At 35.3% G+C, this 27,465-nt stretch overlaps 1 protein-coding gene across 1 annotated transcript in view; it reads right to left on the bottom strand.

Annotated features, from left to right (window-relative positions):
- The window catches only part of LOC123839337 (sodium channel protein type 1 subunit alpha), a 152,159-nt gene that overhangs the window by 9,280 nt on the left and 115,414 nt on the right, over nt 1–27,465 (bottom strand). Inside the window, exons 18-23 of the mRNA XM_045868693.1 lie at nt 16,758–16,881; nt 14,854–15,008; nt 12,914–13,087; nt 10,243–10,365; nt 2,889–3,170; nt 448–501 (exon numbers count right to left, since the gene is read on the bottom strand). Coding sequence (XP_045724649.1) covers nt 448–501; nt 2,889–3,170; nt 10,243–10,365; nt 12,914–13,087; nt 14,854–15,008; nt 16,758–16,881 — 912 coding nt within the window. The remainder of the gene's footprint in view (nt 1–447; nt 502–2,888; nt 3,171–10,242; nt 10,366–12,913; nt 13,088–14,853; nt 15,009–16,757; nt 16,882–27,465) is intronic.

The raw sequence follows: 27,465 nt of genomic DNA on the forward strand, positions 1-27,465 counted from the left end.
TTAGTAGATAAAAAGAAAGCAAAATAGAAAAATATTCAACAGAAGGATATTCGTCACTTATCAAAAGAATTTGTTTTGATTTATTTTAGTAAGATCTTTCTGATAAACACTGTTTTATACTTGAATATTAATTTGAGTCATATTTTTTTCCTTTTTAAAAATAGTCATCATAGGGCGCCTGGGTGGCTCAGATGGTTGAGCATCTGCCTTCGGCTCAGGTCATGGTCTCAGGGTCCTGGGATCGAGTCCCGCATCGGGCTCTCTGCTCCTTGGGAGCCTGCTTCTCCCTCTGCCTCTCTCTCTCTCTGTCTCTCATGAATAAATAAATAAAAATCTTAAAAAAAAAATAGTCATCATAGAATCATCCCATCTGGCTGCTATGCTCTGTTGAATTAATTTTGGTACCTAACCAATATTATAAAAGGGCAGGATATAAGGAATACTTACATTTCGTGAATCAACAGCTGCATACATTATATCCATCCATCCCTTAAATGTGGCCTATTAAAAAGGACATGCATGCTTTACTTTGGAATAATTCAGACTTGATGTTTAACAAATATTCTTACTTATCTATTTTTTTAAAAGGAACACTTCTGAAAGACATTTCAAAACAAATTTTACATGGATTTTGGACAAATACCATATCTTAGTACGGCTTTTCATTTCTAAAACACATAATAAACAAAATGGTTATTTGAAATATCCTCCTGCTTGATAACCAACTCACAAATACTTCTCAATTCCTTAGAGTTAATGGAATAATGCTAATTTGAAGTAGAAATTTGGTGGAATACTTTTAGAAAGCTTCACAAATGCCAACACGCTTGACAATATGTGTGGCAACAAAACAATTACAGTTTAGATCTCCAGTCCTCCGCTGAAATCTATCGGCCAGGTGATGACACTGACTGAAAGTTTACCATTTCTCCTGATCATAACACTCTGAGGATCATATGGGATTATATAAAGTCACAATTGCAACAATTCTTTTAAGAATTTTGAAGCATAGCATCCAGAAATAGTCCTTTATTCTATTTTTTTCCTCTGTAGTTTTTAATGAAAGTGAGTTAATATGGGCAAAAATGGAAAAAATACAGTAGACACTTGATGTTCCAGATTCAAGATAGATCCTAAGTCTAATAACTTATAGTAATTTATTATTTGTCATAGGACATACATTTTAACCCTGGAAGCCTGAGAGGATTGTTCTTAGGCAGTAAACAAGTCTAGCAAAGCTTTCGGCAACTGTATCCCAACACATCTTTGTTTTCATAACACTAACACTTGTGAAGTGGTGATGTCATGGGAAGAAAGCCAAGGAAGGGTGCGTGTGATGGCAGTGAGGAGAAACTAATGATTCTTAGCTATAAAACAGAAGCTGTTTGTATGTCAGAGAGGGAAATGTTGAATGTCAATGGCTGAGAACAAGTCCATTACACACTAGGTATAGGAATAGAAAGTGATTCAAGGAAACATTTCAGTGAGTTGCTCATCAACAGAGGTGATTCTGTATAAAGCCAACTATAAAGTAGTACTTTAGAGTTTCTTCAGTGGTGGAATTTATTTAATGGCTTCATGCAAGAGCTTTACCCTACAATTCCAGAATTATTTAGCATTTTAAGGAATTGCTTGAAAATCTTTTTTTCTTTTCTCAATTTTATGGAGGAAGTGATATACTTTAGTGATATTTACAAGTGTGGTTATTAATTAAGGGTTAGGATAAACTCTCAAGAAAATGTCATCGTGTGTCCACTATAATATTTAAAGAATTCATACTTGCCAGATTTTTGAAATCCCTATTTTAATTGCATAAACATTCAGAGTAAGTCAGAAACATCTAGAAGAGAAAGAGGAATTCCAACAAGAAGATGGGAAGAACGTGTAAAGGTATCATAGTACAAGGGGGTTTTGACCAGTGCAGGTTTGTTTGCTTGGTTAGTCTCCTGGCTGAGCAATTAAAAACATAATCCTGGTGAGTAGAAATGGATTTCTGCTCTAAAGCCTCTGTCGAAACACAAGGAAAGAACTTTTATAGCCTTTTTTTAAAGCTGAGTTTTCAGGGGCCAAAATAGAGCAGGATCTTTCTGTGTTTTTCAAACAATCTAGATTCTGTTTTTAGCCACTGCTTTGTTGAGAGGCAGCTCCTGCCAAAAGCAGCATCAAATGCAGATCCTTAAAGGGCTACCACCTTTTGCGTTTTCATACACTGTGAACTATTTTTCTCTTGTGTAAATCAGGCTCAGAAACCCAGTAGTAAGAAGCATGAATATTTAGATAAAACAGACTTAAATAGTTGCACTGAAAGGCCATTTTATAGTGAGACCACAGCTGCTTGTATTTCATTTCTGTGTTCAGGTACTACCCTGTATTATTTCCATTTTACTATGAGGATCTAACCCTAAAACCTAAATATCATTCATTCCCTGATCTTCAATCCAAATCATACAACTCAGTAGCAGTTAATTGCCACCTATCAGTTAGAATCCAATCAGGTAGGTGTGTGAAGTGTGTATGTTTGGGCAGCGTGATCCATCAGCGAAAAAAGCTTTCCAGTTGCAATAGGAAAAATAATAGCAAACTTAATGATTAACCAACTTGTTCATATGGGAAGAGAGGGCAATATGAGCAGGAAGAGAATAAAACCTTTGGGAAGAACTGAAATAGCTCGTCACTATCAATTATGTCTGCACTGCATTTACAAGGACCCAAGGTGCCACCCATCTGGGCTCATACACTTGTACTCATAAATCAAAATTAGAAATAAAGCATGTTATAAACTTTCTTTGTAATAACTAAACTCTTTTCTTAGTAACTTAGATGTACGTCATTACTTTGTTATTATTCCAAACAATAAACAAATTTCAGAGAAAAGAGTGTTCACTTACAACTTGAAGCAAAGAGAGATACCCAAATCCTACATTATCAAAGTTTACTTTCACATTTTTCCATCGGGCAGTCTCATTTCTTTCTATTAGTTCTAGGCAATCAGAATGATTATTCACTTCGGTGATGTCAAACATGTCACCAGTTGTGGTGTTAATACAGTGGTAGAATTTCCCAGCAAACAAATTTACGCCCATGATGCTGAAAATTAGCCAGAATATAAGACAAACCAGAAGCACATTCATGATGGATGGAATTGCTCCTAAAAGGGCATTCACAACCACCTAATACACAAATGGAAAAAAAGAAAAGTCAGAATTCTTGTTTGTTAAAAAGGAAGACATTCCCCTAGTAATCTTTAGTATTTCTTTTTCTTTTATTTTTATTTATTTATTTTTTTTTTTATTTTTTTAGTATCGAGACTATTCTAGGACACTTAAAAGCAAAGTAAAAAAATCTTAAAATGAAATCCATTTGTTCTTAAGCAATACATTCAGGGAAACAAATACAGACGATATAAAAAAGAAACAAGAAAAAAAAGTTTAAAAAAGAGGGGGAAGTACCAAAAGGTTAAAGGAAAGGCAAAATCAGAGGAATTTGCTGCCAGATGAAATTAGAATATTTGTTGTTTATTAGAAAAAAGGGAAGTAGGAAACCTAATACAGAAGATTAATTTTAAAAAAGGCAATATATTAAATAATGAAACTAAAATATTGGACACAAGTTGGTTTGGCCAATATACTTTAATAAATTAAAAATTCAGATATATAAATATAAAAATATTGATAAATGCCTACTATAGTCTTGTCCTTAATTATTCATGCATTGCTAAGACTAATAATAAGTTTTGCATAAGAAGCAAGACAATTTAGCATTATGTATTTCATTAGATCATCACATCGTTTATTTCAAGCTCCAGTCATGTCAGTTGTTTCATTTACTGAGTTTAATTCAATAAACTTATTTTAAATGAAACATAATAGAAATTGGTTTCTTAGGAAAAGAAGAAAAGGAGGGATGCCATATATAGGTCCCAAATCTGATGTGATTAACATCAAATTCTGTACTAAATAATGATCTATTCTTTTTCTATGGGAGTATGTTTTTTTTTCCCTCTTATCTTAATTTTTGGATCCCAGATGAAAAGATCTGAGTTTTCATATTTGGCAACACTGTAGGGATGGCTGTCCTTGCTCGCTCCTTGACAGTGCCCATTGGAGCTGCATGGGAGTAGCTAAGAGGGAAGACAAAGGTAGGCCCTAAGATGCTCATAAGTGGCAGAGGATGCCTCAGACTTGAACATTGATAACTAAGTTACTTCTACCTATGTACTTCTGTTATTCTTGTCAATCGTAAATAATAAGCATCAAAATATCTTCTATCTGCAATTTGATGCCAGTGTATTTTTAGAGCAAAGTTTTTTGATTGCCTGTCTGAAAAAAACAAATACATGAGCCAATTCCTTATGCTTCTGAGCTGTGTTTAAAGTTTGCAAAGAACCCTAGACCTTCTGGGGTTCCAAAAACAGTGTGCTAAGTGGGCCTAAGGAAACAGTAAAACCGCTGTTGGCAAAGGTAAGGAAATAGCATAAACATTTAGGTTGGTGGAGTCATCCAGGCAGATCCAGGTGATATAGCCTCTGCTGTCTACCAAATTGAAACATGGCACCTTACCTTATCTCATTTGCCTGTCTGCAGTAATACAGTTGATCAAATAAATCCTTATTTTATACTTCATTTTAAATGTGTGGATACACTTAGATTTCTCTTGGATCCTAAATTTGATTCTTGGAATCAAGTTAGTTATTTCCCTCCTTTTCTGAATATTTTGCCTACCATCCAGATTAAAAAATAAAAATAAAAACACCTTATTTTTATTGTGTATACACAGAGTACACGTTAGAACGCACATTTTTACCTACAACAGCCAATACAGAGCCTGGGTAGAATACTGGTGACCTATACCTATTTCCTGAAGTTCTTTTCATGTCGATCTGTAGGTCCCACACTTCTTTCTTCAAGCCCTTTCTCACCTCTGTCACTTCTTTCCCACTTTCACTGTTCATCCTAGCTCTGGCCTCTAATAATTCATACGGGCACTATTGTCAGAGTCCTCTAACTTTCTCCTTCCTTTCATCTATGTGATATGAATTTATCTTCCCTAAGTCTCACTTTAAAATTAATGGATCCCCACTGATCATCAAATATTTTCCTTATGTTGGTATTCAAATCACCCCACAATGTACATTTCTAGTTTAAACTTCCCTAGCCACCTACCCTCATGCCAACCCAAGTGATACAATTACCAGACAACTGAGATGCCTTTGAAATCCCTTGCCCAGTATCCCCCTTTCTGGAACATTCTTTCTTCTACAAGGTCTAGTTCACGTAGCACTTCTTTCATGGAGCCTCACTTCACCCTCCATGTTAGCTTCCAAAATAAAGATGAGCGTTTCCTCTTTTGAATTTAAGACTCAGAATTCCAGTGCTGGCCAGGACCATAGAGATAATTTAGTATGGTGTTCTCTGTTGGCAATGAGAAAAATGAGCTAAGATAGATTAAGTTCAGAAAGTAGACTAGAAGTATCATCTAGTGCTTGCTCGTTCCATTCTACCTCACTCATTCTCCTTAGAATTGCTTCCATTTATCTGGTTCCACATTGCTCTGGCTTCGAGTTAATTGCATTCCTGTAATCTTGACAGACAAAAGACTTTTTCTCTTTCTAACTTAAGATGCAAAAATATATTTGTGAATTCTCCAAGGTCTTGAATGCTTCGAATATGGGAATATAACAGGGTACTTTGAATATAGGGAAAAAATGTTTGAATGAATGAGTAAAGATTAGCTTAGCATTTACTGATGAAAGCAGAATTTTTAATGTTACTTTGTATATGAGATGAGAATAAAGAGCCGGGCACAACAAAAAATTAGGGGTTAGCCAATAAGTTTGAGAGGTTTGCTTTGAAACTGGGAATTAGTTTTGTGTTAAAATGAACTCTCTGTAATTCATGATGCAAGCAAGTACTCTGAGGCAGCATCTTTCAGGAAATGATTTGCAACATTGGCCTGCATTGGGTCCAGAGAAAAGGTTTATTTTTATGAAGATAAAAGAACTAAATGTTGGAAAACATTTGGCATAGTATTGGGAAAGTTACTATACAAAGGTCCAGCATATTTAAAATTTCATTAAATTAAGCAATAAAGATCAGAGAAAGGATTGTCCCTTCCCAAGAGCCCCACGCCATTTCTTGGTTCAGCACAGAGGGAGGTGTATTAATTCTTTTCAGGCTCTAGGGAACTGCAGTAATTGGTTCCCAAGAGGTGAAGGCACTGGGCAGAAATGGCCTGAATAAATTGGAAAGAACAGATTGAAGTTTCAGGATGCATAAAAGAAGATGTCTAAGGAAGGAACCGTCTTAATAAATTAATACTAGAGATTGCTTCTCACAAATGTTTTGCAAAACGTCATCAATTGAATTTCTCTATTCTAGCACAATCCATTCTTATAAAAAACTCTTTCTGTATCTGGTTCATTATCTGCATTTTTATTAAATCAACACAAAATGAAGGATTGACAAGTATACAAATTAATGTTAAGAATTTTGATACATGTAGAAATGTCTTGTCTGAACAAATTATCTCTGAACTTCAAATACTACTACTCATGGATTCTAATGCTTCTTTAATGTAAATACAAAAACTACATGAATAAAAATCAAAAGCAGGCAAAATAAAATCACACATTTTTAAGTATGAAGAAGAATAATGGAATCTTTTTTTAAATCTAATGACTACATTTGTGTTGTGGGCTTTAATTAAGATAATTATCTTAGAAAGACATGATACAATTATCCAACCAAATCTCCAACTTTATCTCTCTCAAAAATAAAAAATCTCCTTCTTCTACATTATTTTTAAACTTCAAGAATAAACAAAATATAGATTCATTTTTATAGATTCATACTTATAGATTCAATTTATGTTTTCATTGTGACATCTTCTAAGATCCTAAAAAGTTATTTGGGAGTGATTTATGCCAAGAAGTGAGTTTATGCATTAAATTCTACTTGATACATATGATAAGACATTTCTGTTTTATTTCTATGTAGGTATTCTAGTCTGTATAATTCAAATATGTGGATCTCTTTACATTAACTTTTCCCCATTTAAAACACAAATCACGTGGGCTGACTCAACTCTTAATATATTTTTGCCTCATTACATTTTGAAAATAACCCTCATAACTTTTCACTTAATAAAAATGAATATGGTCACATCATCAATACCAGCCTTATGAAAGCTGGAATATTGAACCCTAGCATCTTCTCACATATACCAACAAGGCAGGGAATCGAATGCTGGTATCTGGAGGGCCGTTTTCAGGACCCAGACCAGTGTAAAAAAATGGCAAGGGTTTTTATGCTTCAAACAGCATCATCAATTGACAAGTTAAGGTTTTCACGCATTCATTCTAAACCCCCACCCTCACCGATCAGATAATCTCCCCATAAATGAATAAACTCCATATATACAAAACTAAATCATATTCAGTGAAACTTAATAAAGATATCAACAGTTGGTGTCCAAATCCACAGAGAGTAAATTCACAAAGGTATTTTTCTCAAAAGAAAATTTAAGACAATTGAAAATAGGGGATTAGAATATAGTGTATTTTCCCTACTGTGGTGTGATAGGACCCTTCCCAACCCCTCCCTCATCCCACTACACAAAGGCACAGTGAAAGGATGAAAGGTAGCAAAAGGGGTAATACAGTACCCATAATAAAGGGCTGAGGGGAGGAACCAGCGCTCCACCCCATCCAAGTTGGAGCAAGCTTATCCTATATAAAATAGAAATATATAGTTTGTTATTAGTTAGAAATCTGTTATGACAGAACATTTGGTGTTACTTTATGTATATGATGGTCTCTGTTTCCCTATCAATCAAGACTTGAGTTCTTTTGAAAAAGAAGATATCTAAGATTTCTTAGATTAGGAAAGTAAAAATACAAATTTAAGTACAAATTTTATTTTACTCTAGATATTCATGACATCAATTCACTCAGTTCAATTTTACAAGTTGAAAAATTTGGACTGGAAATTTGAAATACAATAAATGTTTAAAAGCTGTCAGCCAGAAATGTGCATAAAACATGCAAAACATAAAGTGCAACGTGATGATAATTTATTACTTTCTAACTTCTTATCAAGCACTAAATACAACATGCTTTATTTGGTAATGTTGCATAAAAGCACATGCTTGAAAAAATGACAAGTCAACAAAAATAAAATGAGTGCTTGATTTACACCCTGACAAAGCTATTGTTATTTTATGCTGCTAGGGAGGGAAAAGAATAAAATGAGAGTTTCTGAATATATTCAAATATCACTTCCCAATTATATTCATCATTATTATCTCTATCCTCACCGTCATCCATGTTTACATTTTTTAGAAAGTAAAAAAAAAAAAAGAAAAAAAAATCCAAACACTAGAAACAAAAAAAATAGAATCAAGAATCAGGTTATTTTGTCTCTACAATGCCAAACACATGTTGAAATGATCAGCAATTTTAGGGTTGTGTACATGCTGTCGCAGAGGCAAGTAACCATATTCATAAACCCTCTAACTTAAAGATGAGTTCATCTCCTATCAGCACCAATAAGTTTATGTTTTTAAAATCCTCAGGTGCAAACGTTAACCTCTCCTTATAATACAGAAAGTATTATTGATTAATAATTACAGATAAGGTTATTTTTGTAAAAATCAAAGGTAGACCCCCAAGCCCAATGTTGTTATGGAAATAAAGTGTTAAACATGGGACTATCTGGCCACTTGAATCATGGATTTAGTACATTTTCAAAAGATTAAATTCGAAATGTTTATAACAGCTTCAAATACTTAGCATTGTTCGGATTTCAGAAGACATTTAAAAGGTATTTCTTGGATTCAGGCAATATGTTTTCAAGTAGAATGTATAAAAATAATATTTTTCTCAAGAACTGAAATGGCCAATCTGAAACAAAAGAAAGTGACATTTTAATTGGAAAATAAACTTAATTTTTACATACCCTGGAGAGAATTTCCTTTAACATTTTAGTAAAAATGTGAAGATCTCTGTGAGAAATAAAATAAGACTGTATTATATTGTGTTAAATTGTTTCTAGTGATGAAAAAACTTTCTACATATGTTAGGGAAATTAAAGACAAGTCTCATGTTCTTAAAAAGTGATATTTACAATAAATCTTATTTTAAAAGAACACGCAAGGCTATCAACAAACTAGAAGATGTAATTGGAAGTCTTCAATACAGCTCAATCTCCATAAACAACTAAACCCTAGGCAGGAAAAAAAAAAGCAATGTTTTTCTACTGGTATCACACTTATTAAGCACCTTTGTTTTGGTAAAAGAAAATTCGACTTTTTTTAAAAAAAGGAACTACTTTTTTATGTTATACATCTTATATATCAATGCTTCATGAATTTTAACAAGGCATGGACAATAATAGGTCAATAATGGCAACATTTCTAATCTGTAATGAATCAGAAGGAATGGTAGAATATTTCCTTGAAAGGAATAGTGTAACATTTTCTGTACCTCAAGTGAAATTTGAGTTATGCTTAATTTATGAATCATCTGTGGTAATGAGTCAAAATTATATTTTCTATTCATTATATTATAAATGCTTTATTTATTGTCATGAAAAATTGTGTGGATTTACATATAATCTTTAAGTTAGTATTACTATTTATATCAATTAAAAAGATTAATGCAGTTATAAATTGAGGTTATATTAAACATAACTTTTAAAAAAAAAGTTTAAAATTCAGTCAATATTTAATAGCTACCCTTAAATATATTCAAATAATGCAAACTTTGGCATTATACAGACAAAATTTTGACACTTAAAAATGGTTTTCCTTTACTTTTATACTTAGGCACGTGTGTCATTCACATTATTTTTGATAAAACTCATTAAGTACAATTTAGGTCATCACAAATGAGAAGCATATAACGTAGACTTCAGTGGATTATTATCATATCATTACACATAGTACTTTAATAGTGCATTTGCTTCTTTTTGTATACAGGTTTGTAAGGAAACTCCCAAGATGGATTAGGAAATAAAGTCATTTTAATGAGCACAGCAGATAAATGATATTATATCATTTCAAGGGAGGCCTAAGTTCTCTTGCATATCACCCAGAAGTAAATATGCAACAGATAAAATGATAAAGTAGCAATTTTGCAAGGATTTGCCATTCCTTTTGCATGCATGGGTTTTCCTTTATAGAATTTAATGTAATTAATTTAATTTTTATTATATGTAATACTTCACGTTCTTTCATTTTCCTTACCCTCATCCCTTCAAATCGTGATAAGGCTCTCAGAGGTCTCAGAGCTCTTAGTGTCCTGAGAGATTTGATGGCGCCAAGTTCTGAGTAACCCAAGGCATTTGCTGTTAAACTGACCAATGAAACCTGCACCAATAAATAAGGAAATAAAATCATGATTCAATTTACTATATAATAAGTATGATTTTTGCTTATAATTACTCAGAAGATAAATGGTTGTGTATTTCCCATAAAGCTTTTAAAATTTTAAGGAAGTATTTTTAGCTTGATGCAAAAAAAGTGTTTTCAGGATGTTAATTAAAGATAGTTGAATAAAAAAACCTTAAATGTCATATAATTTATTAATTGTTAAACTAATTTATTAGTAGAGCAATTAGGTAAAAAAACTAGATAAAAATTAATTTAAAAAAGGAAGAAATTCAGGTGTAAGAAAAGGTCATTGGTCATCCTTCTTTTATTTTATTAAGTTGTGGTGAATTTAGGGCTTTGTATGGCTAGTGATAAAATACAAAAGCAAGAAATTGCAATCCTGCATTGTATGTTCAACTAATTATAACTGATACTCTCAAAAATTAATAACTTGGCACATTGACTTTGCCGTTGATTTCTGAAGGTGAGTTTTTTGTTTGTCTTGCTAACACCTGTGTTTTCTCTAAAGTTTATTCTTGCGTAAACAATGTAACTTAATAAATAATTCCATCATAAAACTTCCTCAAATTTTTCTATACTAACTTACAGCTTCTGCCATGGTTACCTGGCTGAAAATGGATAATCAACAAATATTTGCCAAGTAAATAAATCAATGAATTTACTTAATTTGTATGAAATATGAGAGTACTAAGAAATAAAAATGTTAGGTGTCTATTCTCTAAATAAAAAATATACCAAAATTCCATATCCAGAATTATAATTTCTTTGGTTTGAAAGTGACTAATATCGGACAGTTTCACATACACCGGACACTGTTTTTGCAAAATTTTCTATTTTTCAGTGTATTAAGTTGCCTTATATTTAAATATACTTTTTTTTTTTAAAGATTTTATTTATTTATTTGAGAGAGAGAGAATGAGAGAGAGCACATGAGAGAGGGGAGGGTCAGAGGGAGAAGCAGACTCCCTGCCGAGCAGGAAGCCCGATGCGGGACTCGATCCAGGGACTCCAGGATCATGACCTGAGCGGAAGGCAGTCGCTTAACCAACTGAGCCACCCAGGCGTCCCTAAATATACTTTTTATATTACTTGCAACGTGCTATAATTTTTTTTTGCATTTTTTAGAGAGATACACTGATCCTTATGAAATAATTAAAATAGAACAATGAAAAATAAAATATTATTATTGCAAAATGACAAAATCTCTATAGAATTATTTTCTTAATATATTTCAGGCAATTAAATTTACTATGTTGTATACCTGAAACTAATGTAACATTGCATGTCAACTATACTTCAATAAAAAATAAGTAAAAAATAAAGTGCTTGTAATCTAGTAATTAAAAAAAATCCAACTTATAATAATAAAATCATCATTCTTCCCCTGAAATTTCAGACATGTAATAAGCGTAATAGAGAAAAGCAAAACTCACAGAGTTTCAAGAGTTAAATTATATTTAGATTTAAAATGTAGTGTGAAAAATTATGAGGAGTTGAAATATGATATAACCTCTAATGAAACCTCAATGTTACAATTTTTTTTCTTTTGTAATGATGAAGCAATTATTCTTTTGAGGTTTTTCTCAATTTACTCATTTCATAGTAACATTATTAAGCTTTAAATAGCTCCGGCTTTGCCTTTGTTCAGAATTCAGGAGATGTAACATATGCATGACTCTTAGCTCTAGAAGTGCTTTCCACAATAAACCTGCGTAGTCCTGCTGGATTATTATCTATTATCTTTTGGGGATAAAACTGTTGCCTATGAAATCTGCGATATTTTGGACATACTTTTCTGAAGCTGAAATTATGCCAAATTGATAGCATGAAACATTTTGTTTAATAAATCTCAGAGGCAGTCACCTGTTTTAGGGGAGATGAAGTATTATTAATCATTGGGCATGGAATTTCTGAGAAGGGCTGTTTGGCGTGTTACAGGCTTGCCGCGAATTGAGTCAACATCCAAGGGGAAGGTCCTGCTGCTGCATGAAGCAGAGGTTTGCCCTACACTCTGTACGCCTTACTGCCTCTAACGGAGTATAATCTATATAATCTACTCTTTAAACCTCCCCTTGAAAAACTTTGAGTATATCAAAGAGAATTTTTAAAAATTGACTGTAGCTCCCACCGTCATCACTGTCCGTACTGTTATTATCGTTTCAAGAGTCAAGAGCCAAGTAATTTATTCACTGGCACACGACCCATCAGCAATGGGACGGGATTTAAACCCAAGTCTGTCTGACTCACAATATAAGGAATTTAAGCCACATACCCTATTTCACCACTTTCCCTACAAACTGCTGTGCTGTTTTTCTTCTTATCCTAGACAACCACCATAGATCCCACCCCCCCAGTGCTAAACCAGTACTAAGCCTATTTCTTACTACAACACTATCATTCAGCAAATTAGGTTAGTGTCTAGTAGGTCAACACAGCATACTGGTCAGATTCACTGTTCTAGAATTAGTATATGGGTCAGACAAACTACTGTGAATGTAAAGACAAAGATACAGAGGATACCTACATCCACAATTAAGAAGTCCAGCCAACACCAGGCATTGGTGAAATATGTTTGATAGCCATATGCCACCCATTTTAGAAGCATTTCCAGGATGAAAATGTAAGTGAAAACCTTGTCAGCATATTCCAACATTGTCTTAATTGTCTTTCGCTGATCAATATATATATCTTCAAATGCCTATAAAGAAAAGTTATATATTTTAGCTTTCTAAAACTATTATACCTTCTAAGCTATTTTTCTGATCATATATAGATACATATGATCAGAAACATATATATATGTTTTCCCTGATTTTATATATATATATGTATGACATCCCATTGGAGTAAGAGGGTAGAGGAGTAGCAGTTATTGCTGTTTTTAAAATTTTTTTCCTCTCAAAGGTCTTTTAATGAATCAGGGGAAAGTTATACTCTCTATTGATATTATAGTCAGAAGAAAGAGGTAAAAGCATAACTCTCATGATTTAATTTGACTTGTTTAGGAAATAGTTCTTGATGTCATATCCTGATGGTGCCACCCCAACTTGAAGTTATTTATTCCTTTTGTTCCATTTCTTTTGCTTTCTCCTGTTGATTTTTTTTTGCCATAAAAAGGAGGTTGAAGAAATAAAAAGTGGAGGTTTATATTTTTCATAAAGCAGAAATTGTAATTGATCATCACATTGCCCAATTTTACTACATAGTTGGGCTCATTTGTCCCCCTCTCTCCCCTTCATTTTGTTGATCATTTATATTTCTCAGTAGAGATATGGTATGACAATGATGATAAGATGAAGATATATTTCATTTTAGATCATGATATGTGTGCTTCTAATATGAACCTCTATCCTTTTCATCTAAGTCTCACATTTGTTTCAGGGGCAAAAGACTATTTCTTGTATAATGTGGCATGCAGACAAAGTTTATGTAATCGGAGAAATATGGAGGAAAATATAGGCTTATGTTCTAATTATAAATGTAAGTTAAAGAAACTTAAGTGATTATATTTCAATCAGACAAGTTCATTTTATCTGTCATCTATCTACTTTATGACTTAAGTATTCTATTTGTGCCAGTGTTTCCCTAAAATGTTATCTATATGTTATGCTTTATATTTTTGTAAGTGATTTTCATACAAATATAAATTAATTTGATGTAAAAACCATCTTCGTATAAAGAAAAAGCAATCTTAAATGAATCACTTAGGCATGCTGCCCAATATTTTTTGTTACCAATAGTCATTGTTTCCTGAGTAGCATTAGAATAGTGGACACAATTTAAAAGGGACAGAGAAGTGGTCCCTAAGGACTTACTGACTGTCCATAAAGAGATAATAATAATACCATTCAGAGGCAATATTCATCAGAATAGTTATATATTCTCCATCACAGGACTTCCATTAACTACACTGAGTTGCCATGCTTACCTGCTTGTTAAAATATGAGCAACTGAGTATTTGTATTCCTTGGTTATAATAAGCCGGGGAGACAAATTTTCTAGGTTACTTACTAGTAAGCAAAAGTTAATCAATAATTTATTAGAAATTGTATGTATATGTAGTAGAAATAAATCCAGAAATTCATAGTTAAAACATTAAGTCTATAATCTGGAAGATAGGATGTGGGGTAATGAAAAATGTGTTAGAGATAGGTAGAAAAGTGGGTGGGTGGGTGGACAGGAGGTAAGTGAATGGATGGATGGATGGATGGATGGATGGATGGATGGATGGATATAGAGATGTATATATATTCAAGGAAGAAGTCCTAAGTAAAGATAACAGTTTGAGATTTATCAAACAGAGGTAATGGCTGACACTATGAAAATGAAAATGGATGCAGGATGAGGGTTAGGGAAAAAAATGCATTGGCTACTGTAACAGTGCATTAGAAATGATTAATAAGTCATCAATATTAGATTATCTTAAACTTAATATTGTACCACTTTTGCTTAATATTCACTTACCAGTGCACCACTACTAAGGAGAATCATGAAGACAATGAAGGTCTCAAACCAATTATGTTCAACTATTCGGAAACACGTTCTTCTCAGGTTCCACCATTGTTTTCCCCTCCCTTCTTCCACACTGATTTGACAGCATTTAAATCTTTGTACACAGCCTGCAAGTATAATGTTCAAACAGGAGTAGATGAAGTAACTTCTGCGGCTTTAGTAATATTCCTTAGCATGTCCCCGATTCATCTTCTTACTACAATTACCATCTCCATCTTGCTAGGTTAACTCTCTAAGCCTGGAGTAGTAAGAGCACATTCATTAGCTGTGTGAAGCTGTGAAAATTATTCAGCCTCCTTAAACAGTTCCCTGGCTAATAATACCTGCTTTTTCTGCCTCAACTCTTATTGTCCAAGAAAGAACTTTGTAAAGTACAAACAAGTGTAAAATAGCTTTGCCTTGTACTATGTCATTCTATTGCACTCTGTTGAAGTCACTCTAGTAGAGGAGTTCAAAATGAGGATTAGTGATAAATAGAGAACTTCCCTTTTAAAGAGGTTATGGAATAATAATGTAGAACTCCCCCAATAATGCTGGGTTTGTTACTGCTTTGTTTTCTTGTGGTGTTTCTAGAAAAGCTCATATAATTTTCAAAATTAATTTAGTCCATTAAAATATGATTGCTTGGCCCTGCTTTGATTTGTCATGCCTTCCTTATAGTGTTTTACTCACTCAAACTATCTGTGATTACCTTTGTAAGCACCATGGAAGATACAAATAACATTTTTTTTAAAAAGGCAAAAAAAAAAAAAAAGGTACAGCACATGGACCTTGCCACCAAGAACCTTACATTCTTGTTTTCAAGAAAAGATATAAACTCGGGAAACTCACCTCAAGGCAAAACAGAACAAAAAAGCAAACTCTGCCCCCCCCCAAAAAAACAAAAGAGGAAAAAGAAAAAGTCAAGTGTGCTGGAAGAAAAGAGAGGAAGGGAAGGAAGGAAGGGATGGAGAGAAAAAGACAGTAAAGATACATACAACAGTTCAAAACAGAAAGAGAAGAGCTCTCATAAGATAATATACAAAAGTTATCAGGTGAATTAAATGGGTATATTTATTAATAGCTGTGGAGAGGCATCATAAGGAATAATAAGCTCTTTTCCACCATGGTCAGATGAAGGTAGTTTTGAGAAGGACTTTGAGTGATGTGTGGAATTTATATTGGGAAATGGAAATAATATTTATCCGGTCTATGAAGAAGAGATCACTAAATAGAGAATATGCAAATATATTCATATCTTCAAAAGTCAAATTCTCGGGAAAATCAGACCATGGGAAGTGCTAGTCATGGGAAAAACAAAGCTCTTAAAACTGTTGTCCATATTGTACCAGGCTCAACTAGGTACCGTTCAGGTATCGGATATGGGCTGTGCTTATTTCCTGCTTTGTCCAGTAAGCTTTGGAAAATGATGATTTTGTTAAAAAATCACAGTTTAGCATTTGCAAGTCATTTAACTTTAGTAGTCAGAAAGTTATTTTTAAGGCAAATTCTGTGTATGAGAATTTTGATTACTGTTTAAGATGCCACTCCTTGTGAAATCACCATTTTATTTAAAAAACATAAATTACTAGTTTTGATTACGTTAAAAATAGTTTTCTCCATGTTTGTGATCTTTTACACATAATGGGCAGAATTCACCAAAATAACAATAGATTTTAAAACTGTTAGCATATTGGAGGGAATTGAAATAGATCTACTAAAGTTTCTATTCTTAGAATAGATCAATAGATCTAATAGAATAGATCAACTTAGAAACTTGGGTGATCAACAACTAAAACAAAACAAAACAAAACAAAACAAAACAAAAAAAACTGCACTCTCTAAATGGAAGATTAACATAGAGGTCATTTTCTTACCTTCAGTGAAACAGGCTTCAGGTTCAAGGGTTTCCTCAGGTTCCACCACAGGCTGCTCTTCCGCAGGTGCCCCAATGTCTACAGTGCTGCCTTCAGAGGAACTACTACTGCTTCCATTCAGTTTCTGCTCATGAGATGGACATAAAAAGTAAGTCACTTCAATTTCAGTAACTGATAGTCTAGAAAGAAAGAACTGGTGCAATGAACTGATTTTGGATTCTCCTTGAAGCAAAGAGATTTTAAGTTTGAGGGAAAGACGGATTGAATAAGAAAAGGAGATAAGGAAATTGTCTGTGTTATCTCCTTTTCCGTTACTCACAATGTTAGTATGAAATCAAATTGTTATGCTATGAAGTTGCAAATGGCCATCAGGAACTGGTACTAAGCAAACCACTGAATTAGAGGAGCCCCAGAGGGAGGGTGAGGGGGAAGGAAAGTTAGTGTAATTGTTCTCATTTTACAGCTAAGGGAGCTAAGGCTCAGACAGGTTATATACTTTGTCTAACATCATATAACCAGTAAGTGAGAAAGCCAATATTTGAGAGAATTACTCCTGAGCCCAAAGTCCATGCTCTGTCTTCTGTGCGATCACACCGTTTCTGAAACAGTGTATTGACACACTTATAACTTTTCCATCAATTTAAAACTGAAAATAATCCATTGAAAAAATAGCAAGTTTAGTCTAACAGGTGAAGAGAATCTATAATTCGATCTTGAAGTGAAAAACAAAAAACAAAGACATCTGTTCACACCACAAACTCATTATGGCACTTTATATAATATAAATATTCAGTATCTTCATGGAAATTATTTCATCAGCTGCAACAAGCTAGCTTTTTGGTAGCTGTAGACATGAGTTCTATTTAATTTTTGTTTACAGTAATTCTGCGAAACTAATTATATACTTGTTATAAAGCAAATGTCACAATAGTAACTTATGTGAAAGCAATAATAAAACCCTTTGCTGTATAGCATTACTTCAACTCACAGGGAAATTTTGGTTGTCTTTGCTTGTCTGTTTCAAGTTTTCATTTAAATTTTAGTTAACATCTAGTGTAATATTGGTTTCAAGAGTAGAATTCAGTGACTCATCACTTACATATAGCACCCAGTTCACAGGGAAATTTTTTAACGTAATACTTGAAAAGGCTTTAAAATTTTTGGACAAATCCACCTTTTGCTTATCACAGTTCTTCACGTACGGTGCCAAATATCAGCTTCCATATCAAACTTCGTGCCCATTACCAAATACCACTATTTGGTCACCTAGCTTTCAGATTTCCAATCAGCCACTGTGAGTATTAAGGTAAAAAGATGTGAACCTAAAATAATATGAAATTAATTTTATCGAATGCCTCTTAATTGCCTCCATAAGTATCCTCCTCTGATGTGTCCTGCCTGGATGATGATAAAATAAATTGCTACCTTTTTTATGCACAGAGTTACTCCAGGTCTAGCAAGTTCAGATTTTCTACAGATGGGAGTGCTATTGCCAATATATCAAACTTTATTCTTAAGAATATTCTTTAAAATTAGCTATTCTTCTTGTACAACCCAATATGTAATATGTTACCAGTTACAAGTGATCCTATACATGCTTACAAATTAATTTCCAAACATTTCTCAAGCCATATAATTATATTCTACAGTCTGCCTGAACTACTGTAAGAAAGTAGAAGTGTACCTAATGTTACTTAAACTCAACATGCTCTCAATTAAAGTCATGACTTTTCTTTTTTTTTTTCCTATCCTAAACCTACTCCTTTAACCAAGTTTGATGCTGGTTGTTTACAATATTGTTCTTTGAGCAAACAGACTCAAACTCTCCTTTATTCTTAATCTTTTCTAATATTGGCAGTCATCTAAAGTCAAATTTGTTAAATTCTACCTTTGAAATAACCCTTCTCTCAGTCTCATCTTCCAAATTCCTATGAGCTTTCTGTTCATTCTTGTCACTTCTTTGGAGAGCTATACTTAATAATGATCATCCTCATTGTAGCCTCACCTAATTCTAAAACTTTGTGGACCACAAAGCCTGCTCTATGCTAGATGCCCAATAAATATTTGGTGAATACCTGTGTTTCATGTATTACTGCCCGATGAAGCTTTTTATCTCCAACTTAGCAAATCTATCCTTCACAGAAGTTGTGCTTTAAGCAAGGTGAACTTCTTAATGCTCTCTGGCTATTGCTCATAGTGGTTATTTTTGCCCATCATTGTGGAAGAATAATAATCACTCTCTCATCTAAACCCCCTTCACCACCTTATCTCTCCCACCCTTTAGGCACATACTGCTTTTTATCTAACCTACCTCTACTCTAATTGACTTACCACATTACCAACAGTTGGCACTTTCTCTGTAAGACACAATGACCTCCGATGTGCTTGGTGTGATGCAATCATGCAAATGATTGGCTACATTCTATCACACCTGTGCATTTCTGCTTTCACCAAGTGAGTTGTTTGCTTATCAAGAATAAGTTAGGTTTGTTTTCAAATCATTGTACCACTTTAAATTAGTGTAATTATGTAATTTACTTTTACATAATTTGATAAAATGAATGAAAAGATAGTTTTGTTTTATCCATAAAAACTAAGTTGAAATCATTATATAAATTTAATAAAGGCAAATTCTCCACACATATACATACACATGAAAAAAAATTGTCATGAAATTGGGCATGAATAATTGCTAAAAAAAAAGAAGGGGGACTGGGTATATGCATTTCTGAAAGGATGCTAAATTCAGGTTCCTTTATAAGGTTCTTAAAATCTCTGTCCTCTTTGATAAAAATCTAAACTGGAAATCGTAGTTGATGACTTACAGGTGTGGCTCATGCCAAAGAGATGGTGCAGAACTGCCAACAATGAACACATGCTAGAACAAGAGGCCTCCAGTAACATTTTAATGTAAGTATCATTTTTCAAAATGAAGCAGTTTAATGTCTGGAATCTAGAAGGAATTTGTATATCTTTTGGGAGTGGGACATGATTAGAAATTACATTAAAAAGTACTATTCATATTTGGCTTACATAACTTCCCAAATCAACATTTTGCGAGAAAGCCTGGTAAGCCATACCATCGCAAGATAGACCCTGATTCTCATGCCGTCAGGGCAACCTGCCCCAATGTTTAAGTCATAATAACAGCAGACAAAGTGACAAGCGAAGGTTAGCAAGATCCAACCACAGACAGGTGGGTGCAGGCCAATGAATCTGCTCTAGATAAACGACCCTAACTGTGCCACAGGATGATAGTAGACGTTCTTTTCTGCGTCCGCCTTAGCAGAGGGGGCGAGTCCTCCCAGCTTCGCAAGCGGAGCTTAGAAGTTAGCCTTCTGGAGCAGGTGTCATGTGACAGACTGGTCAAATCCCCTCATTTTACGGAGTTGATGCTAGCTATGCTTTTGCTCAGAGATCCCAAATGACTTTTTTGTGTGACTTTGACTTCCGTCACATTGTCCCTATAGGTGAGGGGCAATTCATGTCCTGTCTGTGCCAGGGCTTCTCCAGTGAAGCACAGTACTGAATTGGGGTAGTCGTCTAGCTTTTTTTTTTTTTTTTTAAAGATTTTATTTATTTGAGAAAGAGTGAGCGTGAGAGAGACATCATGAGCAGTGGGGAGCGGCAGAGGGAGAGAAGCAGACTCCCTGCTAAGCAGGAAGCCTGACGTGGGACTCGATCCCAGGATCCTGGGATTATGACGAGTGGAAGAAGGCAGACACTCAATTGACTGAGCCATCCAGGCGTCCTCATCTAGCTTTTTATATCCAGATCTAATTTTGCATTTGTTATTCGGAAATGCCTCAAATAAAAACAAAAGGGAGCAGGGGAGAGGGGAACGGAGGGGACACTTGCTTCTTCACTTCAATTCTTTGCTCTGCTACAGGACACCTGGCCTAAGAAGACAGTACAAGCCCCAGAGACTGTTATAGGTTGCCTTTCCATCCTCTTGGGCTACTGTTCTTGGAAGGGTAAAATCAGAATCATTACGTAAATATAATGTACAGAAAAACCTAGCCAACATATTTTGAATTTTAAAATTTTAGCTTTCTTAATATTTAAGTATTATCTAAAACAAAAAAAATAAATTTTGTTCATTCCTGCTTAAACAAACAAAAAACAAAACAAAACAAAACATTCCCTAACCAGAAAGAAATGTCAGTGCTTTTTCCAGAAGTTTACACATGATGTAAATAAATGAGTATTAGTGTGAGAGAGAAAAGAAAATGAACCAAAATAAAACAGATGCAGAAATGACTGAGCTGAAGTGTGCCTAGGCCATCCATCGGAGGCAACAAGGGTTTGTATTGATGAGCTAAATAAAGAACATTAATAAATAAATTTAAAATTAATGAATTAAATAATTGTATTAAGTAAAAATAAATCAAAATACATAAAAACATTAATAAATAAGGGCACCAAGACCTTTTTTCAAAGATAAGATAGTTAATAAAAACAAGAGAGAAAGACACCAAGATGAAACTCAAGCATTTAATTCTTATAAGTTCTATGTAAAAACACTGCATGCTTAGTCATTGGTGTACTTTAGAATTTAGAGAAACAGTGTTTTTGCAGATGATGAACTGTACTATTAAATTCTCAATCAACAATCATGTAAATGTTTAATATTCATCTTGCAATAAAAGGTATCTGTCATTATTACAGAAAAGAGGTTTCCAACCTATGTTCTGTGGAGACGTAGACTTTAACCCTAAGGAAGAAGGTGTAGGCCAACCAGGCAAGTTCTCGTTGTAACATTCTACAATTCAAAGTCTTTTAGGATTTGAAATAATACAAGAGAGATGTGATGTTGAAAATGATAAGAAGGCGGGGGGCGGAGCAAGATGGCGGAGGAGTAGGAGACCTGGATTTTGTCTCCTCTCAGGAATTCAGCTGGATAGGGATCAAACCATTCTGAACACCTACAAACCCAACAGGAGATCGAAGAAAAGAAGAGCAACAACTCTCTCATCAGAAAAGCGACCACTTTCTGGAAGGTAGGACGTGAGGAGAAGTGAATCCTAGGCGATATTCGGGAGGATAGACGGCGGGGGAGGGGCCTCCGTCGGCCGCTTCTGGAAGTGATAGAGCCGCAGAGCACAAAATCGGAACTTTTAAAAGTCTGCTCCGCTGAGGGACGTCACTCTGGTGGCTAAGCGGGGGGTGGAACCCTCCGGGACAGTGTGGTCTCAGGACCCTCGGGGTCACAGAAAGACCGGGGGTGCCTGAGTGTGGCCAAGCTCCCAGGTAACGGAGCAGGGAGGCTGGCTGCAGAGGCGGAGCCCAGGCGCGAGCTCTCAGCTCGGGGTTGCATTAAACCGTGATCCGCGGCACAGTCGGGCCCTTGCTCCTCCAGCAGGGACCCAACAAGTGGCAGATCCGGGGAGACTCCCCTTCCTCCCCCGGGGAGGAGCCGCGCGGGAGTGCACCGCAGGGATCTGCTGGGTTTGGAGACTCCACCCGGGGTCGGGTGCCAGAGATAGAAATGCGCGGTCACAGGCAGGGTGAGCACGGAGCGCGGCCGGAGACCGGGGAGACGGGAGTGACTGACGGCTTTTCTCTGGGGGCTCACTGAGGAGCGGGCCCCGAGTTCTCGGCTCCTCCGGGGCGGAGATTGGGAGGCCGCCATTTCCACTCTCCGCCTCCAAAGCTGTACGGAAAGCTCGCAGGGAACAAAAGCCCAGAAGAGCAAACCCGAGCAGATTACTTAGCCGGGAGGGGGCAAGGGCGGGGCAATTCCGCCTCCGGCAGAGACATTTGGAAACCACGGCAACAGGCCCCTCCCCAGAAGATCAGCGAGAACAGCCAGCAAAGACCAAGTTTACCGATCAATGAGAACGGCAGAACTCCAGCGCTAGGGGACTACTGCACATAGAATTCACGGCTTTTTTACCATGATTCTTTAGTCTTTTAAAGTTAATTTTTTTTTAACTGTCTTTTTGTCTTTTTATTTCTTTTTGAATTTTTCTTTTTCCCTTTTTCAACCAACATCCTATCAATCCCTTTTTTTAAAAAAAACATTTTTATTTTTCATTTTTAGAGTCATATTCTATCCCTTCATAGTAGTTACCCATATTTTTGGCTTATATATATAAGTTGTTCTCTCTTTAAAATTTTGAGATAGTTTCTTCTAACAGGTTAAAATATACCCTAAATCTCTAGTATATGGTGTTTTCTATTCCCCTGCCTGATCACATCCTCTCCCTTTTTTTTTTCTTTTTTTAAATCCTCTTCTTTCTTTTTTCAAACAACTTCTTATCAATTCCTTTTATAAAATTTTTTATAATTTCCATTTTTACAGTCATATTCCATCCCTTCATCATATCAATCCTTATTTTTGTACATATATAAGTTTTTCTTTCTTTAAAATTTTGGGAGGCACTTTCTTCTAAAAGACCAAAATACACCCCAAATCTAGTGTGTGGCACTGATCTATATACCATATAGATCATATTTGATCACATTCTGATTTTTGTTGTTGTTGTTGTTGTTTTGTTTTGTTTGTTTTTGTTTTTATCTTTATCTTTTTCTTTTTCTTTTTTTTCTTTTTCTTTTTTCTCTCTTTCCCTTTCTTATCCCACTGCTTCAGGTCTTTTCTGATTTGTTTAGAGTATATTTTCTGGGGACGTGGTTACTCTGCTAGCATTTTGTTCTCTCATTAATCTATTCTCCTCTGCACAAAATGACAAGACGGAAAAAATCACCTCAACAAAAAGAACAAGAGGCAGTACCGACTGCCAGGGACCTACTCAATACGGACATTAGTACGATGTCAGAGCTAGAGTTCAGAATCATCACTTTAAAGATACTAGCTGGGCTTGAAAAAAATATGGAAGTTATTAGAGAAACCCTTTCTGGAGAAGTAAAAGAGCTAAAATCCAACCAAGTAGAAATAAAAAAGGCTATTAATGAGGTGCAATCAAAAATGGGGGCGCTAAGTGCTAGAATAAATGAGGCAGAAGAGAGAATCAGTAATATAGAAGATGAAATGATGGAAAATAAAGAAGCTGAGAAAAAGAGAGATAAACAACTACTGGATCACGAGGGCAGAATTCGAGAGATAAGCGATACCATAAGACGAAACAACATTAGAATAATTGGGATCCCAGAAGAAGAAGAAAGAGAGAGGGGCAGAAGGTATAATGGAGCAAATTATAGCAGAGAACTTCCCTAATTTGGGGAAAGAAACAGGCATGAAAATCCAGGAAGCACAGAGAACCCCTCTCAAAATCAATAAAAATAGGTCAACTCCCCGACAATAGTAAAACTTAAGAGTCTCATAGACAAAGAGAAAATCCTGAAAGCAGCTCGGGAGAAGAGATATGTAACCTACAAGGGTAGAAACATTAGATTGGCAACAGACCTATCCACAGAGACCTGGCAGGCCAGAAAGGACTGGCAGGATATATTCAGAGCACTAAATGAGAAAAATATGCAGCCAAGAATACTATATCCAGCTAGGCTGTCATTGAAAATTGAAGGAGAGATAAAAAGCTTCCAGGACAAACAAAAACTAAAGGAATTTGCAAACACAAAACCAGCCCTACAGGAAATCTTGAAAGGGGTCCTCTAAGCAAAGAGAGAGCCTAAAAGCAACATAGACCAGAAAGGAACACAGACAATATATGGTAACAGTCACCTTACAGGCAATACAATGGTACTAAATTCCTATCTTTCAATAGTTACCCTGAATGTAAATGGGCTAAATGCCCCAGTCAAAAGACACAGGCTAACAGACTGGATTAAAAAACAAGACCCATCGATATGCTGTCTACAAGAGACTCATTTTAGAACCAAAGACACCCCCAGATTGAAAGTGAGGGGGTGGAAAACCATTTACCATGCTAATGGACACCAAAAGAAAGCTGAGGTGGCAATCCTTATATCAGAAAAATTAGATTTTAAACCAAAGACTATAATAAGAGATGAGGAAGGACACTATATCATACTTAAAGGATCTATCCAACAAGAAGATTTAACAATTGTAAATATCTATGCCCCTAACATGGGAGCAGCCAATTATATAAGGCAATTAATAACAAAAGCAAAGAAACACATTGACAACAATACAATAATAGTGGGGGACTTTAACATCCCCCTCACTGAAATGGACAGATCGTCTAAGCAAAAGATCAACAAGGAAATAAAGACTTTAAATGACACACTGGACCAAATGGACTTCACAGATATATTCAGAACATTCCACCCCAAAGCAACAGGATACACATTCTTCTCTAGTGCCCATGGAACATTCTCCAGAATAGATCACATCCTAGGTCATAAATCAGGTCTCAACCGGTACCAAAAGATTGGGATCATTCCCTGCCTATTTTCAGACCACAATGCTTTGAAACTAGAACTCAATCACAAGAGGAAAGTCAGAAAGAACTCAAATACATGGAGGCTAAAGAGCATCCTACTGAAGAATGAATGGGTCAACCAGGAAATTAAAGAAGAATTAAAAAAATACATGGAAACCAATGAAAATGAAAACACAACTGTTCAAAATCTTTGGGATGCAGCAAAGGCAGTCCTAAGAGTAAAGTATATAGCAATACAAGCCTTTCTCAAGAAACAAGAAAGGTCTCAAGTACACAACCTAACCCTACACCTAAAGGAGTTGGAGAAAGAACAGCAAATAAAGCCTAAACCCAGCAGGAGAAGAGAAATCATAAAGATCAGAGCAGAAATCAATGAAATAGAAACTAAAAGAACAGTAGAACAGATCAACGAAACTAGGAGCTGGTTCTTTGAAAGAATTAACAAGATTGATAAACCCCTGGCCAGACTTATCAAAAAGAGAAGAGAAATGACCCAAATCAACAAAATCATGAATGAAAGAGGAGAGATCACAACCAACACCAAAGAAATACAAACAATTATAAGAACATATTATGAGCAACTCTATGCCAGCAAATTAGATAACCTGGAAGAGATGGATGCATTCCTAGAGATGTATCAACTACCAAAACTGAACCAGGATGAAATAGAAAACCTGAACAGACCTATAACCACTAAGGAAATTGAATCAGTCATCAAAAATCTCCCAAAAAACAAAAGCCCAGGGCCAGATGGCTTCCCAGGGGAATTCTACCAAACATTTCAAGAAGAATTAATACCTATTCTTCTGAAACTGTTCCAAAAAATAGAAATGGAAGGAAAACTTCCAAACTCATTTTAGGAGGCCAACATTACCTTGATCCCCAAACCAGACAAAGACCCCATCAAAAAGGAGAATTACAGACCAATATCCCTGATGAACATGGATGCAAAAATTCTCACCAAAATACTAGCCAATAGGATCCAACAGTACATTAAAAGGATTATTCACCACTACCAAGTGGGATTTATCCCTGGGCTGCAAGGTTGGTTCAACATCCGCAAATCAATCAATGTGATACAATACATTAACAAAAGAAAGAACAAGAACCATATGATCCTCTCAATAGATGCAGAAAAAGCTTTTGACAAAGTACAGCATCCTTTCTTGATCAAAACTCTTCAGAGTATAGGGATAGAGGGTACATACCTCAATATCATAAAAGCCATCTATGAAAAACCTACAGCGAATATTATTCTCAATGGGGAAAAACTGAGAGCTTTCCCCCTAAGGTCAGGAACGCGGCAGGGATGGCCACTGTCACCACTGCTATTCAACATAGTATTGGAAGTCCTAGCCACAGCAATCAGACAACAAAAAGAAATCAAAGGCATCCAAATTGGCAAAGAAGAAGTCAAACTCTCACTCTTTGCAGATGATATGATACTTTATGTGGAAAACCCCAAAGACTCCGCCCCAAAACTGCTAGAACTCATACAGGAATTCAGTAAAGTGGCAGGATATAAAATCAATGCACAGAAGTCAGTGGCATTCCTATACACCAACAACAAGACAGAAGAAAGAGAAATTAAGGAGTCGATCCCATTTACAATTGCACCCAAAACCATAAGATACCTAGGAATAAATCTAACCAAAGAGACAAAGGATCTGTACTCAGAAAACTATAAAATACTCATGAAAGAAATTGAGGAAGACACAAAGAAATGGAAAAACGTTCCATGCTCATGGATTGGAAGAACAAATATTGTGAAGATGTCAATGCTACCTAGAGCAATCTACACATTCAATGCAATCCCCATCAAAATACCATCCACTTTTTTCAAAGAAATGGAACAAATAATCCTAAAATTTGTATGGAACCAGAAAAGACCCCACATAGCCAGAGGAATGTTGAAAAAGAAAAGCAAAGCCGGCGGCATCACAATTCCGGACTTCAAGCTCTATTACAAAGCTGTCATCATCAAGACAGCATGGTACTGGCACAAAAACAGACACATAGATCAATGGAATAGAATAGAGAGCCCAGAAATGGACCCTCAACTCTATGGTCAACTCATCTTTGACAAAGCAGGAAAGAATGTCCAATGGAACAAAGACAGTCTCTTCAACAAATGGTGTTGGGAAAATTGGATAGCCACATGCAGAAGAATGAAACTGGACCATTTCCTTACACCACACACAAAAATTGACTCCAAGTGGTTGAAAGACCTCAATGTGAGACAGGAGTCCATCCAAATCCTAAAGGAGAACACAGGCAGCAACCTCTTTGACCTCAGCCGAAGCAACTTCTTCCTAGAAACATCGCCAAAGGCAAGGGAAGCAAGGGCAAAAATGAACTATTGGGACTTCATCAAGATAAAAAGC

Source organism: Mirounga angustirostris, unplaced genomic scaffold, assembly GCF_029215605.1.
Source record: "Mirounga angustirostris isolate CCGP_5_RB_7025 unplaced genomic scaffold, mMirAng1.0.hap1 SCAF_3, whole genome shotgun sequence".
Taxonomy (NCBI): domain Eukaryota; kingdom Metazoa; phylum Chordata; class Mammalia; order Carnivora; family Phocidae; genus Mirounga; species Mirounga angustirostris.